General features: G+C 39.1%; 1 protein-coding gene across 1 annotated transcript in view; it reads right to left on the bottom strand.

Annotated features, from left to right (window-relative positions):
- Positions 1-18,866, bottom strand: part of HMCN1 (hemicentin 1) — a 537,345-nt gene that overhangs the window by 269,689 nt on the left and 248,790 nt on the right. The window contains exons 12-15 of the mRNA XM_052653879.1: positions 13,619-13,760; positions 11,728-11,855; positions 9,135-9,248; positions 3,282-3,440 (exon numbers count right to left, since the gene is read on the bottom strand). Of these exons, the coding sequence (XP_052509839.1) occupies positions 3,282-3,440; positions 9,135-9,248; positions 11,728-11,855; positions 13,619-13,760 (543 nt within the window). The remainder of the gene's footprint in view (positions 1-3,281; positions 3,441-9,134; positions 9,249-11,727; positions 11,856-13,618; positions 13,761-18,866) is intronic.

The following is an 18,866-nucleotide window of genomic DNA, read 5'->3' as shown; positions in this document are numbered from 1 at the left end:
TTGGACTATAAAGAAAGCTGAGCACAGAAGAATTGATGCTTTTGAACTGTGGTGTTGGAAAAGACTCTTGAGAGTCCCTTGGACTGCAAGGAGATCCAACCAGTCCATACTAAAAGAAATCAGTCCTGAACATTCATTGGAAGGACTGATGCTGAAGCTGAAACTCCAATACTTTGGCCACCTGATGTGAAGAACTGACTCATTTGTAAAGACCCCAATGCTGGGAAAGATTGAAGGCAGGAGGAGAAGGGGATGACAGAGGATGAGATGCTTGGATAGCATCACAGACTCAATGGACATGAGTTTGAGTAAACTCCACGAGTTGGTGATGGACAGGGAGGCCCAGCATGCTGTAATTTGTGGGGTCACAGAGAGTCGGACATTGACTGGGTGACTGAACAACAACAATTTGCCTGTGGTCTCGTAATATAACAGATGAGAGGGCTGAGTCCTCTTAGGTCTATCATTTATTAGCAGTATGATGTTGGATAATTTACCTAACCTCTTTGAGCTCATAATAGAGATTCTCATAGTGCAGACTTCACAGTTATTATGAAATGAAATAATGTATGTGAAATGCTTCACACAATGGTTGGTACTTATTAAGTACCAATTAAAGACTTATTGAGGTAAGTCTTTCAGAATCTTACTGTTTGCTGGTAACGACCTTCAGTTCTTTGATCCATATATTACCATCTTATCAACTTTTCCCCGTCTTCATTTCTTTCACAACCTTGGAGAGGAGAGGGAAGGAGGTGAGGATTAGTCTACAGACACAGAGGTAGGAGGCGAAGGGACTGACTGCCATAATATCTCACTTTCGTCTCTGAGGTGGAAGGGAAAGCAGCAGCTGAGAGAAAAGGTGGTGGTGTCCATAGGGAATGGGAGAGAAAGTTACACACAGACACACAGGAGGACTGAGCTCTGAGTCAAGAGGTGAGGAAGGATTTTGTTAATTTATCACAGTCCGAGGTGTAGGTGATCCCTCCCATTGGTGTATCAGCATCACGATTATAGGAAAGGATGTGAAGATGACTCCGGGTTATAGCCTGTCTGAGGGGGTGTAAATACAAGAGGGCAAGACACCTGAGGGCACTAATTAGAGATGTACTGAAGACAAAGAGTCTCGGTTATAAAATATCAAACTTTTATTAGGATGTTTCCTAATCTACTCCAAGTCACTCCAGCACAGACAGCTCTAACTTTTATATGGCTTTTCGCTCATCAGAAGAGAAACTTGGAAAGTCCAGAAGCTAAAAAAAATTTTCAAGAAGCACCAAGTAAGCATGTTAAAGTGTTTAGATTTTCTACAATCTTGGAAGATTGAGGGTGTCATTCCCTTTTCTCTGGAGATTTTCTACAGTCTTGGAAGCGTTGAGGAGATCATTCCCTTGTTGCCAAGCTGTTTCACTCCTCTAGAGCTAGAGGATTCTAAAAGAATGTTGGGTTAACAAAAAATATCCATGCAGGGAAGAGAGAGAAGCAAAACTAGAAAATGTTGAGAAGTGAAACTCTGTATCTTTCTTAAAAACAACAATTCTGTATCTGATCACCCCCTTCATTTGGGCCTTACATTGGGTTGACCAAAAAGTTCATTTGAGTTTTTCTGAACACTGGTAGATGGGTTGGCCAACCCGGTATTTCTAACAGCATTTCTTGTATCTCATACTCTGCTGATAGATTTAGAGACCTTCCACCCAGAGATTCCAATCTTATTTCCAAAGCACTTCTCTCAGTAACCACAGGGTTTAGTCATGGTTCAAACACATCTTGCTGCGCCCCAGATTCTACAGTGATCTTTGTGACCATATCCAGCTTTGTTGATTCTACCCAAAGGGTATAATCACCAAGAATGCAGAGTGTTCACCAGAAAGCCCAGGGGCATGGGGATCATAAAAGATCCCAAGAGGAAAAACATTTAGTTTACACAAAACAAAATACTAAGCTTAGAGGGACATGATTTTCATTTAAAGAACTAAGACTGTAGAACTAAAATGTTCTGTGTTACTTTATTCAAAATAAAAAATGCACTTTCTTTATAGTTCTTAACCTTAAAAAAAAAAAACCAGTTTTGGCTTGAAAATCATCATGCATAAATGAAAATGCAATTTAATGAAATGTCATATTTTATAAATTTAAGTGATGCAACCATATGACTTATCTGTTAAAATTAAGCTGCTGGGTTCTTTCTCGTATGAAACAAGCTCTGCTTTATTTCATGTGTTAACCATAACTGTGTAATTTTATTTTTCAAGAAGCATGAGATGGAGAGACGAAGAAGGGAGGACCAAACTCCTTGAGTAATTCGACTGAAGTTGTCATGCACAGGCTGTATCATTCCCACTGTGATTGATGTTTATTTGTAGTTCATGCTTTGTTCTTATACACAAAGGAGTCACTGCTAGTGAATTTAAAAAAAAAAAAAAAAGAAAGGAAGAGGACAATCTGCTACCTTTTCTGTCATCAGCATTTCCAAATTATGATTGAGGGCCAAAGTCTAATTTTCGGCCTTCAGATGTTAATACTTAGGAATTTGCTGTCCAAATGGATGACTCTTGATAGGAAAATGTTTGGCAAACAGATGAGAGACACTGAAGCCTATAGTCTCTGAAATCAAACAACCTGGGTTCAAACAACCAGGCCGTCCCTCCATAGCTCTTGAGCTGGTCAATTTGCTTAGACTTTTTAAGTTTTCATTTCCTTACCTGTGTAGTGGGGAAAATTATAGTATATTCCTCTTAAGATTGTTAGAAGGGTTTAATGATATAATGCATAAACACACACACACACACATATATATTCACTGTTCTTAGCATGCTACTGCTGCTGTTGCTAAGTCGCTTCAGTTGTGTCCGACTCTGTGCGACCCCATAGACAGCAGCCCAACAGGCGCCCCCGTCCCTGTGTGTATGTGTGTGTGTGTGTGTGTGTGTATATATATATGCATTATATCATTAATTTACCATGTTCTTAGCATAGTGCATGGTAAATAGAAAAAAACTTAGTAGGGTTTAATGATATAATGTATACATATATATATATATATATATACACACACACACACACATATATATACACACTGTTCTTAGTACAGTGCTTGGTAAATAGAAAAAAAAAACTTGGTAAATGTTAACTACATTATATTAATAATATGAAATGCTAACTCTAATTTTGCCATTCTGACAAATATTTCCACTAACTATTTCAAAGCTGTGAGCATGACAAAATTCCAGGTCAATTTCAAAACAAACTTGTCTATCAGAGCCAGGATGCTTACTTACAGCCAACATCCAGAGTTATCCTGCCAGTTGCTCTTCCAGCATCATTGACAGCAACACACGTATAATCACCAGCATCCAAATCTTGAGTTTCTTGAATCTTCAAAAGTCCCAAGAGAGGGTCAATAATGAGGAATGTTGAGGGCTTCAGCTCAAGATCCCCTAAGTAAGAATGACAGGGAGAACAATACACAGTTAAGGGTTTCAATAGTTTGCTACTGATCTGACTGCAAAACTTCTGAAGAAAACTGATGGTAAAGTTTTTAAAATCCAAGTGTCTGGCACAATGCAGACACTTAAACAATGCTTATGCAATGAAAGAAAGAAATGTTTCTTGGTAATGAGCTGATTTAGGCCTATATAATTCCACAGGCTAACCTATAACCAAAAAATCAGGCTCTAAATGAATTATGTGCAAATATTTCCTACTGCATGTGTGCCTAAATGAGAACAAACTCTTTGAAGCTATGTTGGGAGATTAAGAAAGAGTGGAAGCTATCACTGCCGCTGTGAAAACGGAAAAGGAAGATGAAGATCGAAACAAAATTTCCACCATCTTTGCAACAGGATGAATTTCAATTACCCAGGAAATACTTTGGAGACTATGGGTGTTCTTAGTTTGGCTAAATGCCCAGGTTTCTGGTTTGCTTAATGTTCTCAGTCAGACTTTGTCCTGTGAGAGGTTTAAGCTGCCTGAGGGGATTCTAAGAATGGCTAAGGAACCACAGCTGGCTAGAGAGCATAGGAAGGAGCTTGTTGAAAGAAAAAGAATGGATGAAGAACTCTTGGAAATAGCCGGAGAGGACTGTTGTTATATTAATCTCCCAGGATACCTCTACTAAGTCTGTATTATACATCAAAGTTTTTTAAGTCAGAGTTATAGGGTTTGGGGAAGAAGCAGGTAGGGAATAAATGAGTGGAGGATGCAATCAGATAATGAGTTTGACCTCAGTGTGAGGGCAGAATAACCCAAGAAAGATGACTTAGGTCTGGGTTGCCTATCCCTGTAACACCTCAGATCCTCTGAGAACCATTTCTATTTGAGGGCAGGCAATGCCTCAACAAATCTGTTAGCTGAGTTAGCCTATCCTTGGGCTTCCTTTCCTCCAGGGTTTTTCCTTACCTAAGAATGAAATTAACCAGGATGACAAGTATCATTAAAAAAAAAAAAATACTAGCACTGGAGACCCGGGTTCGATCCCTGGGTTGGGAAGATCTTCTGAAGAAGGGAACAGCAACCTACCCCAGTATTCTTGCCTGGAGAATTCTGGGGACAGAGGAGCCTGACAGGCTACAATCCATGGGATCTCAAAGAGCTGGGCACAACTAAGTGACAAACAATTACTTACTGATGTTTAAGTGACAGCTTAGTGTTGCCATCTCTTTTGCTTCTTTTTTGTAAAGGGCAATGTGAAACCTTTTGTGGGGATCCTAAAAAAATTCCAGGAGGTTTAAAGGCCATTGCTCTTAGGGTTTCACAGCATGCCAGATGTCAAGTCTGAAGAAGTACTCTCCAAATGCCATTTACTGGCTTAGCCATGTATCTTGGGACTGAGGACTGCAGAAGTAACTCCCTTAGCTTCTTAAACTAATTTTTATTGGAGTACAACTGATTTACGATGTTGTGTTAGCTTTTGCTGTACAGCAAAGTGAATCAGTTACACATATACACATGGCCACTCTTTGTCAAATTCTTTTCCCATATAAGTCACTACAGAGTCTTGAGAAAGGCTCCCTGAGCTATACAGTAGGTTATTAGTTATCTATTTTATTAATATATACATATACTGATAATAGTACATGTATGTCAGTCCTAATCTCCCAATTTATGCCATCCCTCTGTTTCCCCCTTGGTAACCATAAGCTTGTATTCTACATCTGTGTCCCTTAGCTTTTAACAGGCTAAAACCCTAGAGCTAGTAATTCTCTAGAACACTATACAAAGCAACAACCAACAGACTTAGGGTGACAAACAAATTCTCATTTTGTTTTTATAATTTGAGGAGGAGATGAGGTCAAAGAAGCCGTAAATTTCAAAACAGAAAAATTACATTAGCAACCGTGAGTGCCAAAAATAAAGTATTTTTCAGCATTCCAACATTTAAAACCTCAATCATCCTTTTAAGCTGGCTACTGCATACCATGCGAGAATGAGAGAAGCAGCTTAAAGCCTTGTCCATGTGCCTCTGGGAAATTTTCATAAGCAAAAGCAGATGATGTTGACATAAACCTTCCTCCCACTAGGGGAGGATGCAATGTGACCAAGCTGTTCATCAAGCATTAAAATGTTTGGACTAAAACGCATTTAGAGTTTTGCATTTTATTTCTCCCTTAGTTTTTTCTGTATATGTCACAGGACATAACAGGATGAAATAAAGACCTTTTTGCTAGCATTTTTTTTTAAAATAAAAGTATTTTTAAAATAGCAGTAATGAAACAAAATATAAATTGGAAAACACCAGTTATATCAAGTTTACATACTGATCATATTTTGATAATCTCTCTTGATTTCCACTGAACAATTAGCAATCAAAGTATTGCTATAAAGCCATAAAGAAATACAGAACTTTGAGATGAAGATGATTGGGGGAGTAAATCTTTAATTTTAATATTAGATAAGATTAGAAGAATATTTACATACATTATATTATATAAATTTTGCTGACATTCTAGGATTTAAAATAATCGTTATCCATTAAGGAGGATACTTTCTGCTTTAGCTTAAATTAGATTTTGGCATCTATGGACATAAAGACTAATAGATAATTTATCCATGACATAAGATCCTTTAAACTGTTGAAAGTTCTTTATTGGTTCTCAAAAATGTTTGTCTCAAGACTCTTTTTACACTCTTAAAAATTATCAGGGACTTTAATGAGTTTTTGTTTATGTAGATTATATTTATTTGTACTAAGGAACTGGCAACCCACTCCAATATTCTTGCCTGGAGAAACCCGTGGACAGAGGAGCCTGGTGGGCTGCTGTCCATGGGGTCGCACAGAGTCGGACACGACTGAAGCGACTTAGCATGCATGCATGCAGTGGAGAAGGAAATGGCAACCCACTCCAGTATTCTTGCCTGGAGAATCTCAGGGACAGAGGAGTACGGTGGGCTGCAGTCTATGGGGTCGCACAGAGTTGGACATGACTGAAGTGACTTAGCAATAGCAGAAGTAGCTTTTTAGAAAAGAAAGTGAAAAGTTTAAAAGCATATGCACTTATTTTCTAGTAACTCAGGACATTTTAACATAAATCTATCTTATGAAAAATAATATTTCCCCGAACTAGAGAAATTTTGTGAGAAAAGTTGCATTGTTTCACATTTTTGCAAATCTCTAGACTGTCTAGCTTCTTAAAAATGGACTGTTGAGTGTTCTTTTTTGCTTCTGCATTCACTCTACTGGATATCATATGTTACACAGTTCCTAAAACTTCACGAATCACTCATAAGACAATGCATGTGAAAAAGTCAAATAACAATTTAGTATAATCAGGACAATAATTTTGATCTTATGGACCTGAAAAGAGTTGGTGGGAACCTCCAGGGATTCCCAGCTATACTTTAATAAACACCAATCTAAAGAAACCCAATTTCTTTACTATTTTGCCACAAATACTCTTCATACAATATTTTAATAGTATTCTTGATTCTTTCTTTGAACCCACCTTATGTTGCTCGTTTCTAATATCTAAAATTTTGGTGGGCATTTGTATGTGTGAGATTCCTTTTCTCGAATGGTCTGAATGAAATACCACTTATTAAAGAATGGTGGCTGCCAAAGGCTGCGGGGCAGGGGAAATGGGAAGTCATTGTTCAACAGGCTTAAAGTTTCAGTCCCACAAGATGAATGTGTTCTAGAGATTTGCTGTACAACAGTGCATAGAGTTAATAATGCTGTACCGTCTGTTTAAATCAGAACTGCCTGGGGAAAAAAAAAAAAGGCATGACCAAAAGGTTATTCTTATGGTTAGGGAAAGAACTAATCACCTGTAGTTTCCCCAGTGAGGGATTTTCCTAATTTTGCTGGTGTCTCATCCCAGCAGAGGTGGACAAGGAAGGTCCAGCTGCCTCCCACCCCTTTCTTTTTTCAAGCCAGTTTGCAAGTAAAATAGTTTGTCTTCTGGCTTTTCTCTTTATGATCCAGACTCTGCCTAAGGAATAAATTGCCTGCCTGTGACTGAGAGAGCCAGTGATCCTGGGGCTCGGGGCAGTTGTGCGTGTTGCTGCTGAACAAAACGCAGGTCCTCCATAATCATCTGTCAGTGCTTAATGCCCACATGCTAACTCTGCTGGTGCATAATTTGAACAGAGAAATGAGATAGGATTTACTTGGCCCATTGAACTCCAATGTCTCTAGTCGAGAAGAGAAACAAATGCATAGTTAATTCTAGAATCTTCCATGTGGTGGCTGCCTTGTTCCCTAACTCCTCATTTAGATCCCAAGGTGTCTGTGGGACCAAAACTGACATACAGAGTTATTCAGGAGAGTAGCCCCAAGTTGAGAGCATAAAACACTCTCTGTGACTCAGCTCTACACAGGCAGAGAAATCAGCAGGTTCTATTAGTTTTTAAAACGGTTTTACTTTTAATGTAAACTACTGGTGAAAATTGAATAAGAGAACTACCTCTATGACACATCTTTTCTGGATTTCTTTAGATGCGAGTTTGAAACTATTATGTATTTCATTCGAAAGTTAAAGATTTAAGCATTTCAAATAAGGGAAATTCATTTTTGTTGACTGAAATAGAACTGAAAACTAATTAAGAAGCAAATCCGCAAATGCTTTCTTATCAGAGAAAACACAAAGACTTAAAAATCATTTCACAAGGAAAACTATGAAAAATGACATTATCTCCTTGTTTCCCTCCCTGTTTCTGATTTATGTTATCGAAAGTATTTGCTTTCTGCATAAAGCTTCATGTTCTTCTTCACCTCATGTTCCCCAAGAGTTTGAACCCGAGGTGAATTCACAATTTTGTGATTATGACATCAACCTGTTGCTATGGGAATGTCTGTGATTTAACAAACAGAATCATAACAATAGTGCTTTGTACTATTTAGCATTTTTCATCTGAAGATTAAAGAGTATTTTGCAAACAGCATCTCAATAATCCTAGCAACCTCCCCTCTCAGGGTGTTTGTAGGGATTTTTCTTTCTCATAGACTGGAAAAACTGAGAGAAACAGGAGCGGGACATTCTGCAGAGATAGCCACTGTCAGCATCTGAGCCTGGACCAGGGCCCAAGGGCATTTTCACCAAGGACAAGCAGCACATTATTATTATTTTATTACAGAATCACAGAGGCAGAACCTTTATGTCACAAATAGGGGCAGATAATTTCTATACTTGACATAAACATCTACCACGCATGATAAAGCTGACCACAAAATACATTTGTCTTTAAATCACAAATGTTATTCAATTGTAAGCTTTAACACAGGTCTTTATTTGACCACTTTATAGAAAAGTATCCTGCAGAATCTAGGAAACTTCCTAATTGTGAGAGCTTAAGCAAAGTGAACTGAAATCAGAGAAGCTATTTTAAACATGAACTGAGTATTCCTGGACAGTTTTCTACAGGAAACAATCCTAAACTAACAAAGAGAATGTTCAGCTGGATTAGCAGAGGAGAAGTTTTCCTGCTTTGATTTTAACGGTTCTATAATCCACACCAGATGTCAAATGCTGAAATTCAGAGTGCAGCATGTTGAACTGCCGTCTCTAGTGAGACCATAAACACATTTTATGGGGCTGCTAAGTCACACACCAAAACAAATTTTTAACAAATTATTTTTATCTAAAAGAGAAAGCAATACTAAGTGAATCAGACATGAACATACTTAAGAAATATACCTTTGAACCATTTAACTTGAGGTGGAGGAACACCAGAGGTTTTACATTCCATAACTGTTGTATCCCCCAGGGCAACCAAGAGCTCACTCTGAACTACAATCAACTTCGGGGCTTCTGAAAACAACAAACAAGCAAACAGTTAAAGCCTAGCACAATGTCACGTGCAACTTGTTTATGTTTACTAAATGAAGCAATTTAAAAAATGATCATTATTTATGTGCTTGTGGCCATCTCAATATTTATAATAAATAGAAATAAACTCTTCTAATGTATATGCACAATGATGTATGTGATAAAAGATCATCTATAAAAACCAAAAGAATATCAGGTGAAAATAATTCTGCTAAAACACAGTCTAAAAATTTAGGATATTAATTGATGCACATTTTCTCTGAGATATACATTTTGAAATGTGCACAACTGATACAGATTTCAATTAATTGATGCACATTTTCTATGTGACTTTAACGATATTCATGTCTATGTACAGAGACAGTTGTTCTGTAAGGTTAAATTTTTGAGGGGTTCCTCTTTGTAGCTCAGATGATAAAGAATCTGACCACAGTGGGGGAGACCTAGGTTCAATCCCTGGGTTGGGAAGGTCCCCTGGAAAATAAAATGACAACCCACTCCAATATTCTTGCCTAGAGAATTCCATGGACAGAAGAGCTTGGGGAGCTACAGTCTATGGGATTGAAGAAAGTAGGACATGACTGAGCAACTAATGCTTACTTAAGGCTAAACTTTGCACCTATAAGAAGCAGTTTCCCACTTTTGACTCTACTTTCCCCTTTGATGTTAAATACAGACATTCTCTAAGTTTCTTTCCTTAGCTCTGTTTGATTCACCCTTTTGCCTAATACTTCAGTTTATGCACCCATTTTTTAAAATGAACTGAACATTTTAGGTCTTTCCAACTTCAACTGAGGTAGCTTTAAACAAAGCCAAGAGTTAACTTCGCAAAGATCATGTTTCTACCTGGCTAGAAAACTTCCGTGATTGCATTTCATAATTTCCTAGTCTGGCTTTCGAAACTCATATTGGTGCATGGCTTTTTCTTGAATTTCACCCCCTTTACACTTCCTGACTTGCCACAAGTATGGAGCTACACTTGTTTCAAAACAGGCCCTATTCTCTCCATCTTCCTACTTTTGCTAAAGTTGTTTCCTCTGCCTGACACCCGTTGTCACAACTCTTTAAATCCCACTCATTATTCCAGACTGAGCTTAAGTCCTGTCTCCTTTGAGAAATGCTTGCAAATTCCCCATCTGGAATTATTAATCTTCCCTCTGCCAGCCTCCCACGTTAATGCTTATGTGTCTTCCTTATTATATTTCTTTATGTAAATCTACTTTCATTATTCACACTCTTGAAAAATAAGGGCCTCATAATGTCCTTTTTTCTTTAATTTTTACACTCCAGGATCTCTAGCATAGCGTTTTACATACTTTGAGTGATTAATAAGTTAAATAAATGGGTGGAACATTTTGGTTTCTTTGTGAATTAACCAAAATTCATTTCTGTAACGCATATCCCATTCCCAACTGTCTGGTCTCCCTCCACATGGGTGTTCTGTGATTGATTTTCAGTCATCTCTAAACCTAAGCCCATTTTCCCTTCAAAAACTTACTCACCACTTGCCTTTCTAATGTCTACAAATGAAACCAATCTTCCCAGGCTTTTAGGTCGAGTATTTGTGACACTTTTGTTAACTCCCTCATCTATACATACCCTCTATAATTCTCAGCCTTTATTATGACTCTTCTATACTCCTTCCTCTCCACAAGCCTTACTATGAATTATGGTAAATAAAAATGAGAGAAAGAGTGAATTGCTAGTCACTAATTATTTACATTTTACAAACTGAGATTGAGTATGTAATGCCCATGTCCTTTGTCTAAGAAACGTCAAATTAACAGAAATATTCTATTATATGTTATTAGAATATATGATTATGTATTATAATAGATTAGATTACATTATACATGTTAGAATATGTGATATTATAGAAAAGTTGTCATGATATTATTTATTATTATTATAAGAAAAATAAAATATTTATCTTCAATAAATATTTGAGTTTGGAGGGGAAAAACTGAAGATGAAAAGCAAAAATAATATCTAGATAGTGACAGAAGTGTTATAAATATTTAATTATAATATAAATGTTATAAACAATTTCATATATATGCATTTATGTATGAATATATAAATTCAAACATATATGGACATAAGTGGAAAATGTAAAACAAAAGTTGAGGTAAGCTAAGAAAAATACAGAATTTGTTGATTTGTAAGTAAAATATTACAAAGAACAGATCAACCATGGAAGGACAGAACTCTATGGACAATCAGAAACACTTCCATAATCTGGAATCTTCCTTGATTTCTGTTGAATAATGAACCTATTCATTTCCTGAACTTTTAACTTAAATTAGTTAAAATATTTGCTTTAATCAGTGTGTGAGACAAATAAAAAAATATACAATTGGATATGACTCATTCCAATATTAATTTTTTTAAAAAGCACTTTTACATTGCTTGATATGATATTCACCCTATTTGAACTAGCTTTTAAACTGATTATACTTGCCAATGTATCTGAGGGTAGAAGTCTGTTTATCCATTCCAGCTGAATTACTTGCCAGGCAACCATAGACCCCTGCATCTTTGGGAACTGCATTTTTGATAAACAAGTTACCTTCTGAGGTCATCCTATACCTATAGACAAAAAGAAAATGAAATTGAAAATAGTAATAGGATCAGGGAACTATAGCAACTTCCTTCAAATATCTTCAAATACTTTAGAGTTATGCTTTTGGTGCTGGCTGCAAAAATGATTAATAGCATCGCTATGTAAGAAGAAACACTGCAATAATAACAATATGTGTGTGTACGTTAAGTCGCTTCAGTCATGTCCGACTCTTTGAGACCCCATGGACTGTAGCCTGGCCAGGCTCCTCTCTCCATGGGATTCTCCAGGCAAGAATACTGGAGTGGTTGCCATTTCCTTCTCCAGAATAATAACAATAGGTTCCACATATCTAATACTTGCCATGTGCCAAGGCTGATCTAGCAGCTTTACATTTATTCCTGTTTTAAATGTTCCTAACAATCCAATGTGGAGAAGGCAACGGCAACCCACTCCAGTACTCTTGCCTGGAAAATCCCATGGATGGAGGAGCCTGGAAGGCTGCAGTCCATGGGGTCAGTGAGGGTCGGACAGAACTGAGTGACTTCACTTTCACTTTTCACTTTCATGCACTGGAGAAGGAAATGGCAACCCACTCCAGTGTTCTTGCCTGGAGAATCCCAGGGACAGGGGAGCCTGGTGGGCTGCCATCTATGGGGTCACACAGAGTCGGACACGACTGAAGTGACTTAGCAGCAGCAGCAACAACAATCCAATGAGTTAGATACTACTCTTCTGTCTGTTATACAGATGAGCAAAGAGGTTATACAACTTGCCCCAAGTCAGCGTCAGTAAAGGGAAGAAGCGAAGTTTGCACCCAGGCAATCTTGCTCTGTGTGAACTTCTAAACTAAACAGTTCCTCAAAATGAAAACCTGAGAGATGCAATGCCTCATGTCTCAAGTGAGTCCCTGAAGAGACCGGGAATAGAATTTGGCTCACAGCTAAGATCATCTCCTCATGACAAACCCAGAGTAATGGGAGCCTGATGGCTGGAAACTTCACTGTTTATGTCCCACGTGTTCGGTACTTTCTTTGAGCGTGAGAGGATTCATTTTCTTTTAAAAGCATCCAGCAGAATAGAATACTACAATGAGAAATGTAGTATGAGAGGCAATGGTGAACATGAGTTATGAAGAAAGTCTGCACACGCTTTAATTAGGGCTACTGTTCCATCCTTCGCTTGTGCCTCTCTCTTCTGTCAAATCCCAGGACCAAGCCTTTAGTGGATGGGTTAAATGCACATCAATTTACCCACAGAAAGTTTATTATCCCCATTTCAATTATTCATGGGCTTCCCAGGTGGTGCTAGTGGTAAAGAATGTGCCTGCCAATACAGGAGACATAAGAGATGCCAGTTCAATTCCTGGGTCAGGAAGAACCCCTGGAGGAAGGGCATGGCAAACCACTCCAGTATTCCTGGCTAAATAATCCCATGGGTAGAGGATCCTGGTGGGCAACAATCCATAGGGTCACAGAGAGTCAGACACAACTGAAGTGACTTAGCACACAGTTATTCATGGTAAATCAACTGTTACAGTGTTCTGTTTACAAAGCAAAGTGAGGAAACACTCAGTTCTAGCTGTTGAATTCAATACTCAAGAACCTCAAACTCTAGACATCCATCATTTATTACTTTATGGACATTTCCTGGCCTATTGAGAAAATCTAGAGCTGCGGATTTGGGTCAAACTTCCCTTAATCCCAGAGATTTAGTCAGATTAGTTCTGACCAGAAATTTCATCAACTCCTCTTACTCAGTAAAAACAAAGAACATGATACAAACCCAGTACCTGTGTGAACCCATGATAAACATATCATTCATGGTCCAGGAGATCTTTGGTTTGGGATAACCTGTTACAGAACACATGATGGAGACCTCTGATCCACCTGTGAAGGACTGATTCTTGGGCATCACAATGACTTTGGGTGGTTCTGCAGATAAAAAGAAAACACACAGCATGAAATGCCAGTGATGTCAGGAGCTTCCTCTATTAGCAGATTTGCAGACTTATCACCACCACACCTTTACTTTATAAACATTTATTTATTTTGCACTTCCAGGAGTTTGTTTATGAACAATAACAAAAAAGCTGCAGTTACTCAGCAGACATGCTCCCCAAGGCGGGCAAGGAATGCAGACCCTGTTTTCCAGCTTTCGGCAGCCCAAGTTGTATGAGACCAGGGTCTGCTCTCCTCGCTTCTCCAGAGCCCCTCCTCTCCATGAAAGACTGATGCAGGCTGGGGCTGGGACCCCAAAGCTTGACTCTGTACCCCACAGGCCTGGGGAGGACCGCAGAGGGCTTCACCTCTGGTCATTCGGCCCAAGGTCGTGTAGCTCAGCCAAGCCCTGTCAGCCCACTGGAGCAGCAGGCTTGCTCCTACTCCCAGATCGTGAAGCATGAGGGTGGGCAAGGCCTTGCCTTCAGAGCTTGGCAAGGGCCTGGCACACTCTCCTTTGAGGGCACATCAGGAGTCTGGATCTGACGTCAATGACAGGAAGAGGCCTCCACTTTCCTGCCCCCTGAATACAAGGAGGAGAGTAGCAGGATTATGACAGTGATATGAGGTCCTGGGGCAGGGATTCCTCCATCCATTCTCTAGCCAGGTGGTCCTCATGGCCTGGCAGCAGGTGTCCATGACCTTGGCGACATCAGCCACAGGGAGGCTGCTGGTAGGGGTGGCGTTCAGCACCTCCAGCTTAATGGTTCCCAAGGCCAAGACTTTCCTCTTGTGGTGTAGGAGAAGGTGGAGTTCAACACGGAGGGAAGGGGCAAACGGACTTAGACCACCAGGGAGAAGCCTCCTTCCTCGAAAGGCAGCAGGTCCCTATTGTCACTCCGAGTGCACGTGGACCAGCACCACACTTTGAGGTTCTCCCTGACCACACACTAGACCATGTGGGCCATCAGGTCCTGGAGCACTGCTGGATGATGATGGAAGAAATGTTCACATGTTGAGGGATGGCAGTCATTCTGGCTTATACACGATCTGGCTTGAACTTTATGCTAGTGAGAACAGCCTGTCGATGGATTATCAAACATGCATTGTACCTCTGCTTTAACCATTAAAGAATGTGTTGAAAAAATCAAAATGGAGTAACTGTGGTTCAAGCATTCAACATGGAGACAGGTGGCTGCTGTCGATGTGGTTTCAGACAAGCTCCTGCATCACCAAGAACCTGAATCTTCTGAACTGCATCAGACTCAAGGACACCAACAGCTGTTCTCAAAACATCTACTAGCGGTTCCCAGCTGCAACCTTATGGTCTCAAGGACTCCCTTTGTAACTATGCAACCAACTCGCTCCCCAAACAACCCTTGCTTAATAAGCATCCCTACTTCTTGCCAGTTCCAATCCTAATCCCGACAAACAACTGATGCAATACTGTGGTTTTTGCCTATATAAGCCTCCCTCATTTTGTAGTCAGGCAGAACACAATTCAAGCGTTTCCTGAATCTGTGTCTCCAAGGCCACTGTCCTCAGTTTGACTTGAATAAAACTCTTCTTTTCCTATTATAGACTGTTTACTGATTATCTGCATCAGCAATGAAGATGCCCCAAGGTACATGGTCAGGCCCATGAGCCCTGTGAAGAGCAGCTCCTGCTTGGCAACACTTGGGAAGGTCCTCCTTGAGACCCACAATGCCCAGGATGCTCTAGTGGTTAGAAACAATGACACAGAAGTGGTCCACCTCCAGCTTCTGGTGGCCCTTTATCTCAAAGTGAATGGGAATAGAGACTTGAATATATATACATGAAGGACTGGATGAACCACCTGACGATACTCACATTCTCTACTACCTGACCATGTTGACCTAGCAGGCAGGCAGGTGAGCATAGCCACAGTGCTGATCATGAAGCAGAGCAGGCAGTATAAAGGTGATCCTGGCTTAGAACTTGGCCCATGCAGCTCGGCTGCACAAGCAGCAACAGCAGCAGCAGCGTGCAGTCAGCCACAGCCAAAGCTCCAAGGCCAAGGTGGAACTGGGACCACACACGGATGCTGGTGCCCTTGAAGCCTCGATGACACTGGCCTTAGGCTTCCCCCCTGGGCTCTGGCTGGGAAGGAGCTCTTAGGGTACTCTCCATCAAGGATCTGGCCCCATCAGTGTAGGAGAGACACGAAAAGCAATGAAAGCATGATAGGTAAATTGCTTTTGAGAGTAAAATGAATCTGATCCAAATGTTTCAGTGTCTCCACTGGTTACCACAGGGACCCCTGCTACTCTGCTCAAACTACCTGACCACTGGCTTCCACCTGTTTGTCTGGAACTTCAATATAAACCTGTTTTCAGGTAAGGTCTCCAGACAGAGCCTTTTGCCTCTTTCTATATAGTGAACACAGGTTGAGAACCAAACTTGTTGTCACAGCAGCCTGCTTTGTTTGAATTGTTCTTTCCCTTTTTAATAAAATTTTTATAAATATTGCTGAGGTTGAGGCCATGTCTTTCATATTATTCCATATTCCAGTATACTCCATAATATTTAACATCCCTTTCACATTGTCCAGTGACTTGTAAATAACAGAGACTTAAAACCATTGAGGGAACACAGGTCATTCCTAAACTCTAACTTGGTTCTGAGAATTGTTATGCCTGCCAACCTCTCAAGATCCAGCTATATTGATCATCTGCCTCATGCCCATGGATTCACAACAGCTCAACTTAACAGAAAATATCCATTATTCAAAGTGCATATTACATTTTACTTCTGTGGCAAAAAAAAAAAAACCTTCAAAAATGAAAAGTTAAATTAGAAATTTATTATCTAAAAGGATACAAGAATTCTCTGGAATAACTGGGATGCTGATAAGGCTGGTCTAATCAATTAACATGTTTTACATCTATACTACTTCAGAGTAAGAATTAATCATCAACAAAGGTATCATCAAAGAAATATTTAATGATTGCCTTTCTCTTTAAAGCCCACTTATTTTTTTTTTACATTTTATTGAAGTATAATGGACTTAAAATATTAATTTCAGGTGTATAATATGATTATTTTTATAGTTAAGCACCACACAAATTTGTTATATTACTAACTAAATTCCCTTTGCTGTACATTATATCCCTGTGACTTACTTATTTTATAACTGGTAGTTTAAATAATTTACTTTGTGTAAACATGCCCAACTCAATAAGATAAAAATAAATTCATTTGCATGATGTCTGAAATAGATGTCATGAATATTAACAAAAATAAGTTAATTCAATAATATGCTTTTTGCACAATTATTATGTTCCAGGCTCTGTGCTAACTTACAGGGATACACTGAGGAGCCAAACAGGGTGTCAGCTTTCCACTTAACCAGGTTTTTACTACAAATGAATTTGAGAATTCAGTTAATCAGTTAGATCTGGATATATTTGTGGTGTATCTTCATAATAATTAGTCTGCAAATTGTGGTTTTGCTTCACCAAGAAACACTAGCCTGAGGAATCCCTATACATTTGAAAGAGATACAAATGGTGCCACTGGGCAGCTATACCATGGAACAAACCTAATTAGTGCCTAATTGCTAGCAGCTTCTAATCACTTACTCCCCTTTTTTTCCTGTTTATATTGTGTTTCTCAAATAATTTTGTCTTTGAAGTTAATGCTTGAGGGTTTTTCCGGCGAGCAGACTTGGTTGATAGCTAATACTATTCTATGGTTTCCTCTTAGTGAACAGAGGGCTGGAGAAACATGTGAGGTCAAGGGCAGACTAGCCATAGCCAGTAAGTCCAAACTGTGATTCCATCTGGAGTCCATCAATTCTGAAATGCGGGAGCACTACACATGTTGTGGGAGAGCTGTGGACAATCTTCAGGGGAAGAAGTGGGAAAAACGAACACTTGTTTCTCTTTGGAATTTTTTGAATACCCACATTTACTCCCACCTTCCCAAAATAAAAGGTTTCTCATATCTACCTCATTTTGACATAGCATTGCTACAAAGATTCAGCAGCTCCTGGGATTTTTGGCTAAACATGATGCCTTCCAGTGGCCTCTGCCAGAACTGGCTTGGCATCAGTCCCAGCAAGAATCCCACTGGTAGGCTCTGTAGTTCAGATATCAAAGTGAAAATAAATGTCAGTTACCCAAACCAGGATGTAGTGAGCTAAGAGGTCATTTCTCCAATAAAGCCTGGATATAGGGTGCTGTTCAGGGTCATGAAGTAAGTCTGTGTGCAACATACAGATGGGATGACATCATCCCACAGAAGGTGAGAAATTTACCACTGCCCTGGAAAGAATATTTCTGCTGACAATAAGAAAATCAGAAAGAATATGAACAAACATAGGCATTCATAATTGCATTTTGACCAAATAACTGTTGAATAAAAATGATTAGAATGATTCAACTTTTATTTGATCAGGTTAAATAAGGATATACTCTATATCCAGGTTTTATTGGAGAAATGACCTCTTAGCTCTTTACATCTTGGTTTGGGTAACTGACATTTATTTTCACTCTGATATCCGAACTACAGAGCCTACCAGTGGGATTCTTGCTAGGAGAGATTGGCATCTCTCAACATAATTATTTCAACTGTTAGATTTTTTTTTTAATTCCTAGGGGAATAAAGCTCATCTTGTTTTAATAAGATAGTTCTCATGAAGTAAGAAGAAGTTCAATTCCATCAAAATCCAGAGTCCACTTTTAGGCTTTGAGAGAAGTAATCCATTCTTAGTTTGTTTTCAACCTCATTTCAATACCACAGTCACTGCCATTATCATCACCACCACTACCACCAGCCATCAGCACCATCATCCTAAATAACAACTTACTGCTCATGAGCCAAAGTGATGGGAATGTGGCACTGTTAGGTAACAAGGCATTAATTCATTCTTTATATTTTAACAACAACAAAAGAGAAATACGAAAGTTTCGTAATTCTCCACCAATGATTTTAAAACGTTAAACGTAGATTAGGATACTAGGAATGAAAAATACTACTCTAAGACTTAGGTGTCGTTACTGCTCAAATTGGCAAAATGCATCTTATATAAGAAGAGCATGAAAACAGCCACGGCTCCAACTGCAAAGACCAAGGAAG

Source organism: Budorcas taxicolor, chromosome 16, assembly GCF_023091745.1.
Source record: "Budorcas taxicolor isolate Tak-1 chromosome 16, Takin1.1, whole genome shotgun sequence".
Taxonomy (NCBI): Eukaryota; Metazoa; Chordata; class Mammalia; order Artiodactyla; family Bovidae; genus Budorcas; species Budorcas taxicolor.
The sequence above is the reverse complement of the archived record's forward strand: the minus strand, read 5'-3'. Positions and strand labels throughout refer to the sequence as shown.